At 46.2% G+C, this 18,486-nt stretch overlaps 1 protein-coding gene across 3 annotated transcripts in view; it reads right to left on the bottom strand.

The window, feature by feature from the left end:
* Positions 1–3,328: 3,328 nt before the first annotated feature.
* The window catches only part of DPYSL2 (dihydropyrimidinase like 2), a 118,627-nt gene continuing 103,469 nt past the window's right edge, over positions 3,329–18,486 (bottom strand). For all 3 annotated transcript variants that reach the window (NM_001434924.1, NM_001076000.2, XM_005210288.5), the window contains 5 exons: positions 17,940–18,081; positions 15,145–15,315; positions 9,718–9,897; positions 8,426–8,591; positions 3,329–6,070 (listed from right to left, as the gene is read on the bottom strand). In NM_001434924.1, coding sequence (NP_001421853.1) covers positions 5,979–6,070; positions 8,426–8,591; positions 9,718–9,897; positions 15,145–15,315; positions 17,940–18,081 — 751 coding nt within the window. In that variant the 3' untranslated portion in view covers positions 3,329–5,978. The remainder of the gene's footprint in view (positions 6,071–8,425; positions 8,592–9,717; positions 9,898–15,144; positions 15,316–17,939; positions 18,082–18,486) is intronic.

Below are 18,486 nucleotides of genomic sequence, written 5' to 3'. Positions count from 1 at the left end.
TGATGGGGTTGTGTCTGTTCTTCAGAGTTGTTACTCTGGATCAAGTTAGTAGTGTAGGGAGCTGCTGGCAGGCAAGGCTGCTGAAGCTGGAGATCCAGAGGTGGGATTGGTTCAACCAGAACAATTGGAGGACATGCACTCAAGGATGTTGAGGGATGGACTTCCCTGGTGGCCCAGTAGCTAAGACTTTGCAGGGAGCTTGGGTTCGATCCCTGGTCAGAGAACTAGATCCCACAGGCTGCAACTAAGACACAAATAAATATTTTTTTAATAAAACATTGAGGGAACTAGTGGGAGAGTTAAAACACCCACCATGGAGCACGAGCAGGGTACTGCTGCTGCTAAGTCACTTCAGTCGTGTCCAACTCTGTGCGACCCCATAGACGGCAGCCCACCAGGCTCCCCCATCCCTGGGATTCTCCAGGCAAGAACATTGGAGTGGGTTGCCATTTCCTTCTCCAACGCATGAAAGTGAAAAGTGAAAGTGAAGTTGCTCAGTCGTGTCTGACTCTTAGCGACCCCATGGACTGCAGCCTACCAGGCTCCTCCGTCCATGGGGTTTTCCAGGCAAGAGTACTGGAGTGGGGTGCCATTGCCTTCTCCAGAGTAGGGTGCTAGGGGGAGGCTAACAGCTGAAGGACAACCAAGCCACGAGGCTGAAGGTGTATGACATCAAAAAGAGTGTGTTCAAAAAGAGAGTGGGGACGTCCTTGGTGGTTCAGTGGTTAACAATCCACCTGCCAATGCAGGGGACATGAATCTTCCTGGTCTGGGAAGATTCCACATGCCACAGGGCAACTGAGCCCATGTGCTGCGAGAGGAGAAAGCTTGCAACGAAGACTCAGCACAACCAATAAATAAATAAATAAACTTTAAAAAGAGAGCATGGAATATAAAGCCGGGAGCCCGTCTCCCTACATTTAAGCAGGACCGCCCCCTCCCCAGAGCATCCCAGCAGGTGGCCAGCCCATCTCCTCCCTGTTCTCTTGAGAGACAAAGTGGTCTTTGACTACATTCTGTGCTTTCTCACCTCACACCTAAATGTACAGGAAAAGATAAAGGGTGTGTGTCTCCAGCTGATGGAACGCTGCATCACAGTGAACTGAGCTCATTTACCAGGCTTATTGGGTCCCCAGAGGCCTCCTGAATCACTGAGGGATGGAAACAGCAAACCTCTGGAGTGACAGGAACAACCATTAGACATGTAAGCTCAACCAGTCAATCCTAAAGGAAATCAATCCTGAATGTTCATTGAAAAGACTGATGCTGAAGCTGAAGCTCCAATACTTTGGCCTCCTGATGTGAAGACCCAACTCATTGGAGAAGACGCTGATGCTGGGAAAGATTGAAGGCAAGAGGAGAAGGAAATGACAGAGGATGAGACGGTTGGATGGCATCACTGAATTGATGGACAGGAGTCTGAGCAAACTCTGGGAGATAATGAAGGACAGGGAAGCCTGGCGTGCTGCAGTCCATGGGGCCACAAAGAGTCGGACACAACTGAGGGACTGGAAAACAAGGTAAGGTCAGGGTGAAGTCCACCACTCATCCGATCTCCCCTGAGGAGGGATGGACCCTAGAGACCTGTGAACAGCCAGACAGGCAATTCTCCCATCCTGCCCCCTTCTTCCCTGGGGCATCCATCCTTGGGTGCTATCCAGGGTCCCTGGTGTCCGCAGATCCTGAGATAAAGCTTAACGTCATCACTCAAGGAGGTCAGGCCATTTCCGTCTCATTTGTTTGTTTGTTCAATACTGGATTTACAACAGTTTGGGGGATCTGCCTTTTCTTACAGGACATGGGTACTACAGAACCTTATCAGACAATATAACCTTCAACTCATATCAACTCAACACAAAAACATTTCCCAAAGGACATGCATTCCATGTGCTTTTTCTAGATGCTCTAACATCTGTCTTTGGATTAAATGACACCACCAGAGTTATGCACCTGGTCCCGTTGTTCAGCCACATGGCACCCATAGGATGCCCCTCTTTTAAGGACCCACTCTCTGGCCAACACTTTTCAATTCCCTGGGTGGAACTTGAACACGTTGGCAAGCAGGCCTGAGCACTTTACGTGGGGTGGAGCCAAGGTGGGGTTAGAGGGAGGGTGGGCTGCGGGCCTGGGGTCTCATACATGTCAGGTGAACATTGCCCTTCTCTCCAGGACCGGTTCAGTTTCCCTAGATCTTGGTGCTCTGCCATCAGCCAGCATTGATGGCAGGATGACAGCCAGTCCAGACATGCAACATCGAGGTTCTTGGACCTAGGACTTGCCCTTGGGGCTGAGCACCAGGAATCTGTATTCCTTTGGAAGGACTTATTTCTCTTTGGGTCACTATGTTATATGGTCTTCTGGCCATGTTTCTTTTTTCTATTTGTTGCTAGAACATTCAGCATTCCCTCACAAATTTACAAGCTCATGGCACTGTGCTGTACCAACCAAACTCAGACCTTATCTAATGTTTCCTGCTCTTAATTTCCCTTTACTCAAACACCGTTTATACAAGCTTGGCAGAGTGTGCGTATTTTTGTAAATCACCTCCTATCCTGTTTGGACAGGGCTGGATAGAAGAGAAAAGGAGTTCATCAACCATACAATGGGCACTGGGGAGCCCCACTCACATACCCGCTTCAGTGTTTTGCAAACCAATGAATCAGTAATACTGGTGCTAGTTAATAAGGTAACTGTGAGGACTAAGCATCCGGTAAGTGGGAGTGGGCATGGCTCACCATCCCCTCCAGATGTGTATTCTTAGCACTGCCTGCCAGGGATAAAGGAATGCCTGTTTCACATCCCTGCCTTGTGGAATCTTAGTTCCCCGAACATGAATCCAGGCCCTCCCCAGTGAGAGCAGTGTCTTAACCACTGGACTGCCAAGAAGTCCCTCCTATGAGCTCCTTGACTGAGCTTTTAATGCAGGCCCACATTATCTCAGTCTCTTATGTTCTATACCCTTTGTGGCTTAAGGATTTTCAAGGGTGAACAAGCTCTACGGATGCAGAGAGCCCAAGGGGGTCACCACACTAACCCATGTGGTCCCACCAATTTCCACTTCCCAACTTATGCTTGCAGCTAGATCCGGGAGGCTCCCTTGGCCTGTCTTAGGGTGGAGTCCATGAATTTCTGAGACTCAGGGCTCTGTTCAGAATTAAACCTCAGTGGCCTGGACAAGATTACCAGAAACACGCAGTGAAAACTCCTGAATTAGCACAGTCATCAAAACAAGGCTGAAGACATCCAGAAAGTTTCAGGGAGGGAAGTTTTAAAGGAGGCCCGGGTCAAGCAGCCTGCCTCCTTGAACATCTCAACACAAGACACACCCTGAAACAACCACATTTTGCTTTATTAGGCGTTCCATGGTAATATAACACAGAGTTCTTAAGGAATAATAAACACGAGACTTGTTTTGTTGGTTTTTTTTACCATAATTATTTTGCCATTGAGACAGTGGTTAACAAAAAAAAAAAGGTACTCTTCTGGCTACACATGTAATGAGCTTTAGCACTGAAAGTGAGTTCCTCCACTCGTGGGTCACAATCACAATTCCAAGGATTAAAAACCATCTATGATTAAATCCTACATGGTTGAGAGCATCAAGTCACTGCAGTTACTCAGTTCTGAGACACTGTCGATTTATTTTAGCATTTACACATGACATTCATTTAACAGACACACAAAGCAAGCCAACAGGAAAACATGCTTACACAGCCTGCAGAAATCTTCAGGTTTTAAGTTGTCTCAAGGAAACAATCGAAAGAACCAAGATGAGCATCATGGAAAAACAGGAAGACTCAAGTGAAGAGAAGAGAGCTGCAAGTGTTTCTTAGAATTGAAACAAAAATCTTTCTTTTTTTTTTTCCTGACTGGTTCAATTTCCCTCGCAGTGCAGGTGAGAAAAAAATAAAAAAGCAAATATATTAAGTTAACCAATGATTCTTTAAAAGTGCAATTTCCTTTTAAAATAACAAATAAACAACAACACCAACAAAAAGAAATAAACCCCAACCATAACCCCAAAGGCAAAACGTGTGTGGAGAGACAAGTGTCGTGATGGGATTAGCTATTTTTTGATGTTACGCTTTATGAAAGCAGATTTGGTTTTATAAAAGCCTGCAAACGTAACATGGCTTAGGAGGACCTGTAAACACGTTTGGAAGAAGATGCAACACAGCTCAACAAAGACAGGAACAGGCACAAGGCAGCTAGTGGAAAGGGTGTCTGAGACCAGGAGAGGGTAGGGTGTGGACACAAGGTCGCCTGTGGTCTTTAAGAGGCCACACATCAAATTTACAAGCTTTTTTCCCCACCACAACTCTGACTCACAAAACAGATTTTCCCTCTTGCAAATTAAAATGGTCTTTTTTTTTTTTTAAACTCTTCATTGAATTTGCCACAATATTGCCTCTGTTTATGTTTTGCTTCTATGGCCCCAAGGCATGTGGGATTCCAGCTCCTTGACCAGGGATCGAACCCACACCACCCACGTTGAAAGGCAAAGTCCCCAAAACTGGACCACCAAGTAAGTTTCCTAAAATGGTCTTTAAGCCAAACTTCCCATGGACTTTCTAGAGTTTAGGAGACCTCCGTATATTGCATGGTATCTTTCTAAATAACTGGACAAGAAAAAAATTTTTTTTTCTCCAAAGTGAGAAGCCCAGTGAACTCTGGTGCCCCCAAAGATACTTAGATGGGAAACAGCAGCCCTTAGGGCCAGCCTCCATCAGCTCAGCACCTCTTAGCTGGTGGCTGGCTGGAGACTGGTTAGTTCACGAGTTACGGGGGCTCGACTGACAGATCTGATTGTGTCTTTAGCCCAGTTAGCACTGCACAGGGGAAAATCTCACAGGTCCTAGAGTCTCAGACTTCTTCAACATCTCGGCACCATTTGAGGTCTATTCTGGGCCCGCGTGTGACAGCGTAGGTAACTCGGCCCTTCCCTGCATATGGGGAGCGTCTCAAACTCAAAGGCACATCCTGGGGATGTGAGTGGGTAGCACTGGTCTTATACAGACTAGGACAGCATCTTACAATGGTTGCAGTGACAAAGCTCACATCTTTCCAGGCAGGTTCTTAGGACCACAGTACAATGGCAGACCTGGTCATTGGCAAAGATCATGGGAGGAAAACAAAAACAAAAAGAGCATGTCAGAGACAAGCGCTGGAGGAAACACAAAGAAAGAGCAGACATGTGAACGTATCCATGAATGACAAAGCGAGAGGGAGAGAGTGCGAGCAAAAGAGAGGTAAAGAGAGGAAACGGGAATCCTCAAAAGATTTCATCTGCAGCAAAAATCCAGGCCAGAAAGAAAACCTTTCCTTTATTAACAGTTGACCCAGAAGACGATGGAATGGCGGTGTGGATGCTGTGCAGCCTCTTAGGAGGGACATGGTGAGTCTGCCCACCACCCTGAATCAGCTTGATGGTTACACAATTGCATCATTAGGATGTCCAGTTCAAACCCCTTGTAGTAATAATGAATTAGGCTTTCCAATTTTGTATTAAAAAAAAAAAAATCTCCCCCCTCCCCTGCCCACCCCCACCCTAAGCCCCAGAAAGAAAACTCTGCTAAAATTTTAAAAAGAAAAACGGCAGCTCTGGGCAATTCACTTTATCTTCCCCTCCCCCGATGACCAGGAAGATGATGACAAATACAACACGGGTTGGAGATGAGAAACACCCTCACTGTGGTTTGCTTTGTTTCGCATGTCTGAGCGTTGGATGCGGTTCTGTGTACAGGCTTGGTGGACTCAAGGGTGTGATATTCCTAGATGTGTGGGGAGGTGGGTGAGCAAAATAGGTGACTCCGGGTGAGGGACGGAGTGTGGGGGCTCGAGAGGGAACCCCAGGAACTGGCTGCCCCACAGTAACTATCACAGGCTCCTAAAAAAAAAAAAAGGAAGGAAAGAAGGAAGGAAGAAAGTCTCAGAAAGTCCTCAGGTGTCCCATCCCCCGCTGACGGCAGCCCTGAACTCTAGCCCAGGCTGGTGATGTTAGCACGGCCACCAGGGGGCGCCACGATGCGCTGGGTGGTGCGGCGAGGGATGTTGTCATCAATCTGGGCACCTGGAGAGGAGAGAGAGGGTCAGAGACAGTTACCCAGACCCCTGCTTTAAACCGAAATAACATAGCTTTTTTAAAAAAATTAATTTTTGTTGAAATAGAGTTGATTTACAATGCTGTGTTTCAAGTGTACAGCACAGTGATTCAGTTAACATATATACATATATCCATTTTTTTTAAGATTCTTTTCCTATTAAGTCACTACAGAGTATTAAGTAGCGTTCCCTGTGCTATACAGTAGGTCCTTATTAGTCATCTAATTTATATACAGTATTGTGTATATGTTAATCCCAATTTTACAACTTATCCCACCCCACCTTTCCCCCTTGGTAACCATAAGCTTGTTTTCCACATCTGTGACTCTCTTTTCTGTTTTGTAACGAAACAATATAGCTTAGGAGAAAACCAGTCAGGCCCATTCATTGTCCTTCTAAAACTTCACCAAAGGGATAAGCCACAAAAAAAGGATGGGCCTCAAGTGGCCTAAGAATCACAGATGGTATAAAGTTGTCCTTGTAGAAGCTAGTTGGATCCATTGCCTAAAAGGTAAAACAATATATAAACAACACATTTCAGGCTTTTGAGCGACTCAGACTACATCCTGTCCCTATGCTCAGTAGGTCAATTAAGTGTGGCTTTTCCAAAGATACACCCTGTCCCCCTAACACTATTCATCTTCTGTGTAGTCAAAGATAGGACTCATCATACTTAATATAGAATATAGTTAACATACAGTTAATATATAGTTAATATAGCGTGCTGTGCTACGCAGTAGGACCTTGTTGCTTATCCATCCTATGCGTAATGCTTTACATCTGCTAATCCCACACTCCCAGTCCTTCCCTCCTGCTTGGCAACTTCAAGTCTGTCCTCTACGTCTGTGAGTCTGTTTAAGTTTCATACATATAGCACAGGGAATACATTCAATAGCCTATGATAAATCATAATGGAAAAGAATACATAAAAGAATGTGTATATGTATAACTGAGTCATCTTACTGTACCACAGAAATTAAACAGAAACTTGTAAATTGACTATACTTCAATATATATTTTCAGAAAAAGGAGTCATGATGGTCTTTATATTTTGGGAATTTTTTTGTTTGTTTTTGTAATAATTAAATTTATTTATGTTCCATTGAAGGATAATTGCTCTACAGTATTGTACTGGTTTCTGCCAAACATCAACACGAATCAGCCATAGGTACACTCATGTCCCCTTCCTCTTGAGCCTCCCTCCCACCTCTTTCCCCACCCCACCTGGTCTTTATGTTTGAATGGCCTGGTAAAAGACAGCACAGATAGGATCATGTAACATGAGGAACATGGATTACTTTATGGAAAAACTAATGCTCATGATTTTTAAATTCTTTGCAAATGGGTAACGTCTATATGGCACCTTTCTAAAACCCAGTATATCTGACAAAAAAAAATATGTTTCTGATTCACTGTTTCCTTAACCCATCGTAGAGATCCGGGTACATATCTGTGACTCATGGAGCTAGAAAAATAGAAGATTTCTAATCACTGGCCAAATGAAGGATTGGAAAGAAGTTCAAGAAGGGAAGCTCTAAATCTGGACTCTTTTCCTCTCACCTTTCCTGACATCACATATTTTATCCAGATTAATAGCTAACAATTATCAAAGGACTCAAGTCTAAGCATTTTATATGTATATTAAATCACCTAATCTTCACAACAACCCCAAGAGATAATTACTACCGTTATACCCATTCTATGCATGAGAAGACCAAAGCACAGCTTGCATCTGGGCTGTGAAGTTAAGCCGTTTAAACTCTAGACTCCACAAGCTGAACCACTCCAATTTACTGCATTTGTGAGGGAGAGGAGAGTCTTAAAACACCACAATATCCTTTTTCACGATGGACATAATACATTGAAAAAAATGTCCTCTGATATCCTGCTCAGTGGTAAAGAACCCGCTTGACAATGCAAGAGACATGGGTTCGATCCCTGGGTCGGGAAGATCCCCCAGAGAAGGAAATGATAACCCATTTTGGTATTCTTGCTTAAAAAATCCCACGGACAGAGGAGCCTGGTGGATTACAGTCCACGGTGTCACAAAGAGTGGGACATGACTTAGTGACAAAACAAGAAAAACACTGTCCTGGATATAGTGTAGCCATCAGAACATTATATGTGATATAGACTCATGTCAAGATTCTGAAAGCCAACCCACCATCTGCTGTCAATTACATCTCTAGTGAATTACATCTTTGGGAGAATGGGTCTATCATTCATTTCCACTTCTTCTTCTTCTACAAGAGTGGTGCCCGCCCCACCAGCAACATGGAGCAAGGCCCTGCAGAAGCAGGCTCTGACCCAGCCATAGCCATACCGGACAAGCTGAATCCAGACTGGTGCAGGTTCCGGACAGGTGGGGCCTGCTGCTTGGCCGGAGACGTCTTAGCCGAGGAGGCCGGAGTGACCGTCTTGGGTGTCACAGACACCTCGCACACAGGTCCGTCGTACAGACCACGGGGAACCCCTCTCAGCTCCGCCAGCTGCAAAACAAAAGAACCCCTCAACGCAGGCCACATTCACAGAGGATACCTACCTGGCAACTACCTGCCTGATGGGGAAGTAACAGGTGCCAGGATGGCCCTGCGGGATTTGGGGGTGGAGGGCTCTCTACGGAGGAGTGTGGCAGGGACAGATACCAGCACGCAGCCAGCACCCCAGCTCCAGTGCAAAGCTTCCTTAACATGCGTCCCACAAAAACTGATCAGCGGCTTCCCTGGTGGCTCGGTTGGTAAAGAATCTGCCTACAATGCAGGAGACTCGGGTTCAGTCTCTGGGTCGGGAAGATCCCCTGGAGAAAGGAAGGGCTGCCCACTCCAGTATTCTTGCCTGGACAATTCCATGTACCCTGGCAGGCTACAGTTCATGTGGTCGCAAAGAGTCGGACACGACTGAGCAATTTAACACACACACACACACAGGGAACTAGATCCCACAACTAAGACCAAATGAAGCCAAATAAATACATAAATATTTTTTTTAAAAAACTGATGAACAGGTCTTCCCATTTTCTCCCAAGGCACTTGAGCCTAAACTTCATAGGAATTCCCAAACATGTTGTGAAGAGGGTCTGGTCACATGTTCAACATCTGGCCCCAGAGCTTCCAATCTTACTTTAATTCCAACAGTTCCCTGTTGGAATTAATTCCATTTAATTAATTTAATTCCATTCCCTGCCTCACGGTCCTCAAGCACCAGTGCTAGACATTATTCACCACGTCCTAAATACACTCTACATTTTCTATGCTCATAACTTTGTCTCTACCTAATTCCCTTGTTTCCCTTCTTTGACTTATTCAACTTCTACTTAACCTTCATGACCCAACACAAAATGCCCTCTCCCCATGTCACTTTCTCTTATAACTGCAGCAGCAGTTCCCTCCTCTGAGCCTCATCACAGCACACGCTGCAGTCTCACATCACTCTGGCTGGCTGCAGACATGCCTGACTCCTCCACTGGCATTCTGAATTCCAGGAATAAAAAGACCATGTTTCCCTTCTCCCTAAATCTTCCATACTCACCTCATTAGTTTGACTCAGAGTGCTCCGTGTTAATGGAATTGAACTTTATCCACGAGAGAAACCCCTCTTAAGATCAGAGGTACTCACCCTGCTCCTTGCCTTGATACGCTTGTAAACGAAGTCAGGGAAGGGCTTCCGGGGGATGTAGCGCCCAGAGCCTTCGGTGACATGAAGGGTACCATCCTCCAGGACAATCTTCCCCTGGCTGATGACCACCAGTGGGGAGCCTCGGCACTCCATGCCTTCGAAGATGTTGTACTCAAGAGACTAAAAGGGAGGGAACATAGTAAACGTCAGAATTCGCCCTCCATCCTGGCAAAATCTCATCAATCTGGCAGTACCCACTGCTCAGCCATCACTCGGAAGAAAGAAAAGCCCAGAGATGGGGTCCCTCTCCTGACTGACCACTCACCAGGACTTCATCACTAGATCTAAATTCTGTCTGAGTTTCAGCACACACATTTTTGAGGGGCAAAAGTCACGGAAGAGAAAATTTATATAGAAAAGCAGAGGGGTTTGTAAATGCCACACGAATATAAGAAAATGATTCCTCATATAAGCGGTGACTTTGCTCTCACTAACTCAGGCTCCAATCAGGTTAAAACCCCAAGAAGCCTTCTCTGACCAAGTTCTAAATTTAATCTTGAAATGAGCCATCCACGAGTCGGTTTTCCCACTGGTTCACTTGGTTTTCCAATCAGTTAGCGATGTGGTTAAACTGAAGTTGCTAAATGAAAGGACTGTGGTAACTCCAGAGACATGCCATCGATAAAATGCTTGAGGTTTAATTTCCCAACAATGCAGCCATCCTTTTGGTTCCAAGCCTTTCATGGTGAAAGGGAGATGTATGTGTGTGCCCTCTTGAAAAATATCTGGGGTCTCTGTCTGAGTGAGTTCGTTGCTGCGATAACAGTAAAAGTTTCACGTGTCACAGCCCTACCCCACAGCCTCAGCTCACCCACTGCTCCTTCTCCAGATTCCAGACGCCTGTCCTGCTCACAGGTACAGCTGCCTGGACCTGGAGAATTAACAGGCAGCTCCAGGGCAACCCACTCGAGTACTCTTGCCTGGGAAATCCGACGGACAGAGGAGCCTGGCAGGCTACAATCTATGGGGTTGCAAAGAGTAGGACACGACTGAGCAACTAACAACAGTTTCCATCCGTAACAAGCAGCTGGGCTTCTGGGGAGATTCGGACCAGGTTAACAGCACTGAAGAGTTAGTCTGTGAATAGAGCTGATGCACTGCTATTCAGGGCAACATCGCCTGCTTAGTGCAGGGGCTGGTGAGCATGGAGAAGCCCCAGGTTGGCTCATCAGCTCACACTGGACCCGTGGGGTTGACTGAAAACAGCAACAAAACAGCCCTGCTCTGAGACTCAAAGGAGTAACGTGAAAGCTCCTGGAGGAATAAGAGGAAGAGGGGAAAGGAAGGCGACTCTGCACATGGATTCCCAGGACCACAGTGTGTGCCCCCCAGCCCTTCATCGGTTCTAAGACACTGGTCCCTGAAATGAGCCTGTCTCTCACAGCACATGGAGCTGCCCAGTCAATGTCAGCCTAGGCGAAGCTGAGCCCTTCCAGGGGACTGGAGTCAGCTTTTCCCACTGGCCTGGGGGGTTCCCAAACCTGTAAAATGTAACAGGAAAATCTCACCCTCAGCTTTTTTCTGGACCACTGCTCAACACAGCTTGCATAAGCCCCAGCTTTCAGTTCAGATTCTCCAAGAAGCCAGTTTTGCCCTCTCTGAACCAAAAGCCAGTATCAAGAAAGGAAAGATTCTTTGCCATCCCTTCTGTACCTGGCAGATCCAGCTCTCATGTATCCCGTGCTCAGTACAAGCTGGCCCTTGGCAACACAGCATTTAATTTTAGAGCAGTATCCTATTAGACTCCTCCTTCTGGACATGTTTTCTTTCATAGCAGTACCTAATCAGAGTATCTTAAAATTGGTGGCACCTTAAATCTGTTTGAAATCTAGGAGTTATACAACTCCAAGCTTTAATCTTGCCTCAGACCTTCAGTTTCTTCACCTGCCTCCTTCGCAAGGTTCATGTAGAGAAGCATCATATGGGAAAGAATTCTGTCTGCTCTGAAAGGACCTTCCAGAGGGTTATCCTTGAAGGGCTGAATCAAGTCCCAGCTCTTTCATGTCCCGCCCCCACCCCGTTAACTGTCTACACTCTGACAAGCTCCTCTCATGCCCTCCTGTAGTCACAGAGACAACCCTGGCCATGGTGCCATCAGCCCTGGGGTCCACATCCCAGGTCTGCCGTTTGCCAGCTGTAGGACTTTGGACAAATCCCTCACACCTCTCTGAGACTCAGCTGCCTCATCTCTAAGGGGACACAGCCCACTTTACAGGAATGATGCTAGGATCACAAGAAATAAAAGAAACAAAAGCATCTATCCCACTGCTCAGCATTATGTGGGCATTTAGAAAACCCCTCATTCACCGTCTGGTTCTATATTGCACTTTCCCAACAAGACTGCAAGCGGCAAAGACATCCTGAGATGCATATGTTGAGTTTAGTTGCCTAACAATGACTGATATCAGGGGACTTCACTGGTGGTCCAGCGGTTGGGACTTCGCCTTCCAATGCAGCGGGGGTGAGGGTTCAATCCCTGGATTGGCAAGCTAAGATCCCATATGCCTCGTGGCCAAAAAACAAAACATGAAACAGAAATGATATTGTAACATTCAATAAAGACTTTAAAAATGGTTGAGATGGATCTCACCACCAAGGAGATCTATGGGTCACCTCCCATTTTTAAAAAATGTGGAAGAAGAAGTCCTATGGCTCTACGTGACTTAAAATTAACAAGTTCAATGGTCAGTTACAACTTGGGGTGTTCAGAGCCTATATTCTGTCAAGGGCTTCCCTGGTGGCTCAGTTGGTAAAAATTTGCCTGCAATGCTGGAGACCCAGGTTCAATCCGTGGGTCAGAAAGGTCCCCTGGAGAAGGGAATGGCTGCCCACTCCAGTATTCTTGACTGGAGAATCCGATGGACAGAGGAACCTTGTGGGCTACAGTCCATGCGTTGCAAAGAGTAGGCCACGACTTGAGCGACTAACACACACACATACTCTGTCAAACAGTGAGGCACTGAGACCTCATCACTTACCAGGTATAGACCCTTATAACTTCCACCCACATGTGCTTCCTAAAATGACTCATCTGGCTGGATGCTGGGCAGATCCAAGCAGAGGCTTAGTAGCAACAGGGCTGTCAACAAGAGTTAGCTAAATACTTCAATTAAAGCTAATTAGCCCCGTGGTAGGAAATACTGTATTACACGGGGAAAGCCTCCTGCTAGTGTTCTCCTAGATAATTAGTGTTGCACAAACATGCTCTTTCAAAGAGGTTTGGATGGGCGAGAGGCACTGTTAGAAGTCATGGTCTCCAGGACCGCCTGGAGGTAAAGGCAGGGAGGGCACTGCTGTTGAATGTCTGGAGGGCAGAATCTGTCTTCTTGAATCATCACTCTTCTACATCCTCTCTTCTGCCGGGTTAAGAGCTTCCCATGCAGGCGCTCTAGTTAGGTCATCTGCAGCTTACACGGTGAGTCCAGTCTGCTCTTTCCATTACCTCTGGGAAGGGGACTCTGTAAGGGAGAAACATTTTTCTCCCTCTGACCCTGACCAAGAGGCTGCGCGCACAGTCTGGCAGGGAGAAGCCCTGGACAATTCTGGGTTCTAATTCTAGCTCCACCGCAAAATAGCTATGTAACGTTAGACTGGTCACTTAAGCTCTCTAAGCCTCCGTTTTATTTATCTTCCCGATTGAGATAATAATACCATCCCTTTATTGAGAAGGCCAAATGAAAGGGTACATGGAGCTGTGATGCTGAAGGCATAAGAGGAGGTAGGTTCACAAGGCAGGACCCTAGGTGGTGGCTGTCGCTGTTGTTCAGTGGCTCAGTCGTGTCCGACTCTTTGCGACCTCATGGGCTGCAGCACGCCAGGCTTTCCTGTCCTTCACTATCTCCCAGAGTTTGCTCAAAATCATGTCCAGTGAGTCAGTGATGCTATCTGTCTCATCCTCTGCTGCCCCCTTCTCCTTTTGGACCCTAGGACCCCTGCCCATAAAAAACCCAATGATGGGCCCCCGGGAGGTCGTGGCCTAAGTCACCAGTAGGGGGCGCTGTCAGGCTCTGCTGTGGAGCTAAGCCAGCCAGTGCGGAAGAAGGGAAAATCCACCATAGATACTGAGAGCTGAGCAGACTTCCTTAAAGGCACCCATCCACCCAGCACCCACGGGTGCCTGTGCAGCCCAAGCCCCTCTGCACACATAGGAAAGAGGATTAGGATTTAGCTAAGAGTCCAGTGGTGTCCTGGAGAAATGACAGAAGCCCACCAAGCTGGCCCTTGGAGGAGGCGCCCATACTTGCTGGACCAGGACACCTGGAGTGAGCAACCTAGAGTCAGATTCCTCACTGAGCCAGCTTTCAGTTTAGAAGTTTATCTCAAAAAGCCTCTTCATTCACCAAGAATTCACTTCAAGAGTCAAACAGGGGAATTCCCTGGTGGTCCAGGACTCACTGCTGGTTAGGACTCACTGCTGAGGATCTGGCATTTAATCAGGGAATGAAGATCCTATAAGCTGTGATGCTAGGCCAAAGAAAATCATGGAGGTTTCTGACATGAAAAACTCTGTCCTATACCTGTTTCTTTTCCGAAGTTTTCCCTTTTGCCATTTCTATATTATACAGACACACACACAATTTTTTTTATGAAGAACCAATGGTATCTACATCTCCATCTAATGCCTGCTGACTTCACAGAATCCAGGACACTCAGGGGCCTCGTCAAAACCCCTCTTCTAAGCCAACAAGCCCAAGACACGACATGAAGTCACCTCCCCAGGATCCTATTACCAAGGCAGGGCACCCCCAAGCTCTGCCATCTAGACCAAGAGACAAGAGATACCCCAAAACTACAGATCCTAAAATCCTGATCAGAACGCCTTCCAGGGTATTTCTTCTATTTCTTCCAAATCAATTCATGCCTTTAGGACATAAGAGCATCTGCCTTTTAGGCTTCTGTATGGCCACACTGACAATGAGAAAGCAGTGGCCTCAAAAATTGAAAGTGCCCAGTGGGCATCTCAGGAGTGGACATTTGAATGTTTTATTTGAATCCCTTGCACCAGGGGATGTCAGGAGAGATACTGCACTGAACTATTAAAATGGAATGCTCCCTGACTTCTAGCAGTTTCTGAGGTCCAGGCATGATGCTAGAGGCTCTGAAGGTCCAGAGATATAGACTTTCTAGCCATAGACAGGCCACTGTACTCCAAAGTGATGATAAGATTAACGGTCATGTTGACCTCACTAAAGAGAAGGGAAGAGCTATTTTTTTCTCAGCAAATTGCAAGTTATAACATATCCTGGGGAAAAGTTCCTTCCGATCACAGCGAGTTCTTTTCATAAATCCCGGGGACTGTCCCTGCCTCTGTCCTTCTCTGAGACTGTTACTGGTCTGGATGGGGTCCACGCCGTGAACCGGGCTTACGCTGTTGTGGGTCTTGGCAGAGATGGTCTTCACGCTGTCGGGGTCCCAGATGACCAAGTCAGCATCAGACCCCACAGCAATGCGGCCCTTCCGGGGGTACAGGTTGAAGACTTTGGCAGCATTGGTGCTGGTCACGGCCACAAACTGGTTCTCGTCCATCTTCCCAGTGACCTGAGGAGGACAACACACACACGCGTGTAAGAAAAACAAGTTAAAAAGTTTAAGGGTGGTACACTACTTAGCAATAAAAAGAGACACTTTGGATATTAAGGGCATTACGCTGAGTGGGAAAAAAACAATCTCCAGGGACTTCCATGGTCGTCTAGTGGTTGGAACGTTGCACTTTCACTGTAGAGGGCATGGGTTCGATCCCTGGTCAGAGAACTAAGATCCTACATGCCCTGACATGGCCAAAAAAAAAAAAAAAAAAACAGTCTCCAAAGGTCACATACTGTATGACTTCATTTACAGAGTATTCTCAAAATAACCAGGTTAAGAGATGGACACACCAGGGGTGAGACGGAGATTCCTCGCAGGTTAGGGGTGGGTGCAACTATAAAGGGGCAGTAGCATGGGGGTCTCTGTGATGACGAAGGACACCTCTATTTGATTGCACTGATGGTTACATGAATCTACATATGACAACATGACCCAGAACTAGACGCATGCACCACACCACTGTCGTTCCCCAGGTCTGGAAACCACACTCCAAATATACATGAGACGTAACTATTAGCAGGTGAAGGCTACACAGGACCTTTCTGTCCATCCTGTCTTTGCATAACCCTCTGAAAGTATAATTATTTCAAAGTAAGAAGTATTTTTTTTTTAAAAGCTGAAGGGGCCTCAAGGCCTCTTTAGGAAACACGATTTGATGTGAATGGTTGTTCTCTTCCAAAGATACAGGCACAGACCTCAGCTCCTAGTCCAGCCAACCTAGAAGTCTCAGCGCCCCATCCTTGCAGCAAACTCTGGATGTCCATCACACTCCCCACACGTCCTTCCCCCCACTTTCTCATCTATACATGTGTACTTCGTGTCCCTTTAAATGTGGGATTTGAAGAGATGAATGCACTCTCTGTTAGAAAATCCACTCTAAATCAATAGAAACATGGGCAAAGGAAATGAGCAGGTTGTAAGGGAGAAAAAAATAAAAATGGCTGAAAGCATATGAAAGAAATATACATTTTAATCAGTAACTGAAGAGATTTCAATGTAAAACAATGAGATGAAATTCACAATAAAATTGGTGATGCTTTGGGTTTTTTGATGATAACCCTGATCTGGACCTGGTAGGAGGAACTAGGTGACGCCATCTACTGCTGGCAGCACACAAATTTGGTGTGATCTTTCTGGAAGGAACTCTGACAAGAGATATCAAAAGCCTTAAAAATATGCACACCCTTTGACTCAAAAATACCACTTGTAGAAGCTTCTCCTATAAGCATCACTAAAGATGTGTCCAAGGATGTATCTACAAGGGTGTTCAACCCAGAAGTAAAATCAGAAATAACCTAAATGGTCAACCAAAGAATTATAAATGAATTATAATTCAGCATCAAGATGGAAGAGTTAGCTATTGAAAACCAAGTTTTCAAAATTTTTATACTATGTTAATTGTAAAAGATAGGCTACAAAATAGTTTATATGATGCCTGTGTTAACACATTCAGTCATACACACATCATTTACGCACATGTGCACTCTCTCACTAGCAAAAAATCAAAGGCATTCATCAAAATGTTCAGTGTAGTTGGATCTGAAACATGATGTCATGAGTGAGTTTTACTTACTTCTTTATTCTTTTTGCAATAAGGGTATATATAGTTTATATAACTGAAAAAATTCCATAAGAAACAGAAAACCTAAAGTTGTTACATTTTAAGACATTAAAAATAAAAAGCCCCAAAGATTCCTCAAAGTCAGCGTATGTTCAAAGCAGACCTGTCAAATCCTGTAGTGAGGACAAATGTTAAATCCAGAGAGTCCAAAAGACCATTTTAAGGAAACTGAGTCTATTTCCAAGAGCAGGAGATTACATCACCAGGGTGTGAAGAAAGCTTTCTCTTGATTGATGACAAGAGTCATATTTTAAAGACTGTCGTGTTTTTTTTTCCCCCCCAGTCTCTCCTGGTCCACAGATAATAACAGTGACAAATACATATGGGTATTTAAAAAGAAGTAACCTATGGGGAGTGGTCTTAGACTTCCAAACCTAATGTTATCACAGAAATACTGGTTTCTAGAATTTTCTCAACTGCCATTTCAAGGCTCGCATGAGACCCAGGGCCCTCGGATGGGGAGGCAGGAGAAAGCCGAGCCCTGCCCACTGCTCAGAGACCACGCAGTGAGACCACCACTCCTTACCACAGCGTTATCCTACCGCTCAGAGACCACCACCACGAGACCACCGCCCCTTACCACAGCCTTATCCTACCGCTCAGAGACCACCACCACGAGACCACCGCCCCTTACCACAGCGTTATCCTACCGCTCAGAGACCACCACCATGAGACCACCGCTCCTTACCACAGCCTTATCCTACCGCTCAGAGACCACCACGAGACCACCGCCCCTTACCACAGCCTTATCCTACCGCTCAGAGACCACCACCACGAGACCACCGCCCCTTACCACAGCCTTATCCTACCGCTCAGAGACCACCACCACGAGACCACCGCCCCTTACCACAGCCTTATCCTACCGCTCAGAGACCACCACCACGAGACCACCGCCCCTTACCACAGCCTTATCCTACCGCTCAGAGACCACCACCACGAGACCACCGCCCCTTACCACAGCCTTATCCCAGATGACAGACATCCGCTCCTCCGTGCCGTTGGTGCCCTCAGGGATCAGGGTGAAGTTGTCTTTTCCAACGGCCTTCTGGGCCGTGTTGAAGGTACAGTGAGCACTGCCGGTCACCTGGAGATCTCCACTACAAGGAACACACAGCACTGGCTTTTACTGATCTTTACCTCAGATCATCCTTGAATGTACTTTTTTTATGTGTCTGGCCACTGAAGGTTTTTAAAACAGTCATCCTCCCGCCAGGAGACAGGAAATTCAGGAAGATATGGCCTGACACTAAAGCTTCATTAAATGCTGTGTCTCTAAGTCTCTTTCATGAGGTGTCTTATGAGTGACACTACACACCGTGAAACCCTTTGCTACCTCACTTATCCCCTTTGGTTCACTTTCAAAACGGCCCTGGTTTTTAACCCAGAACCCCCCTCAAAGCATCAAGATGCTAACCTCCTGCTCCCACCCAGCAATCCGAGTTTGGAGGACAAGGTTTCTGTTGGCAAGCTGGCTTCTGCCAGCCATACTGGAACCCACCGGG

Source organism: Bos taurus, chromosome 8 (assembly GCF_002263795.3).
Source record: "Bos taurus isolate L1 Dominette 01449 registration number 42190680 breed Hereford chromosome 8, ARS-UCD2.0, whole genome shotgun sequence".
NCBI classification, from domain to species: Eukaryota; Metazoa; Chordata; class Mammalia; order Artiodactyla; family Bovidae; genus Bos; species Bos taurus.
This window is presented reverse-complemented; position numbering and strand designations above follow the sequence as displayed.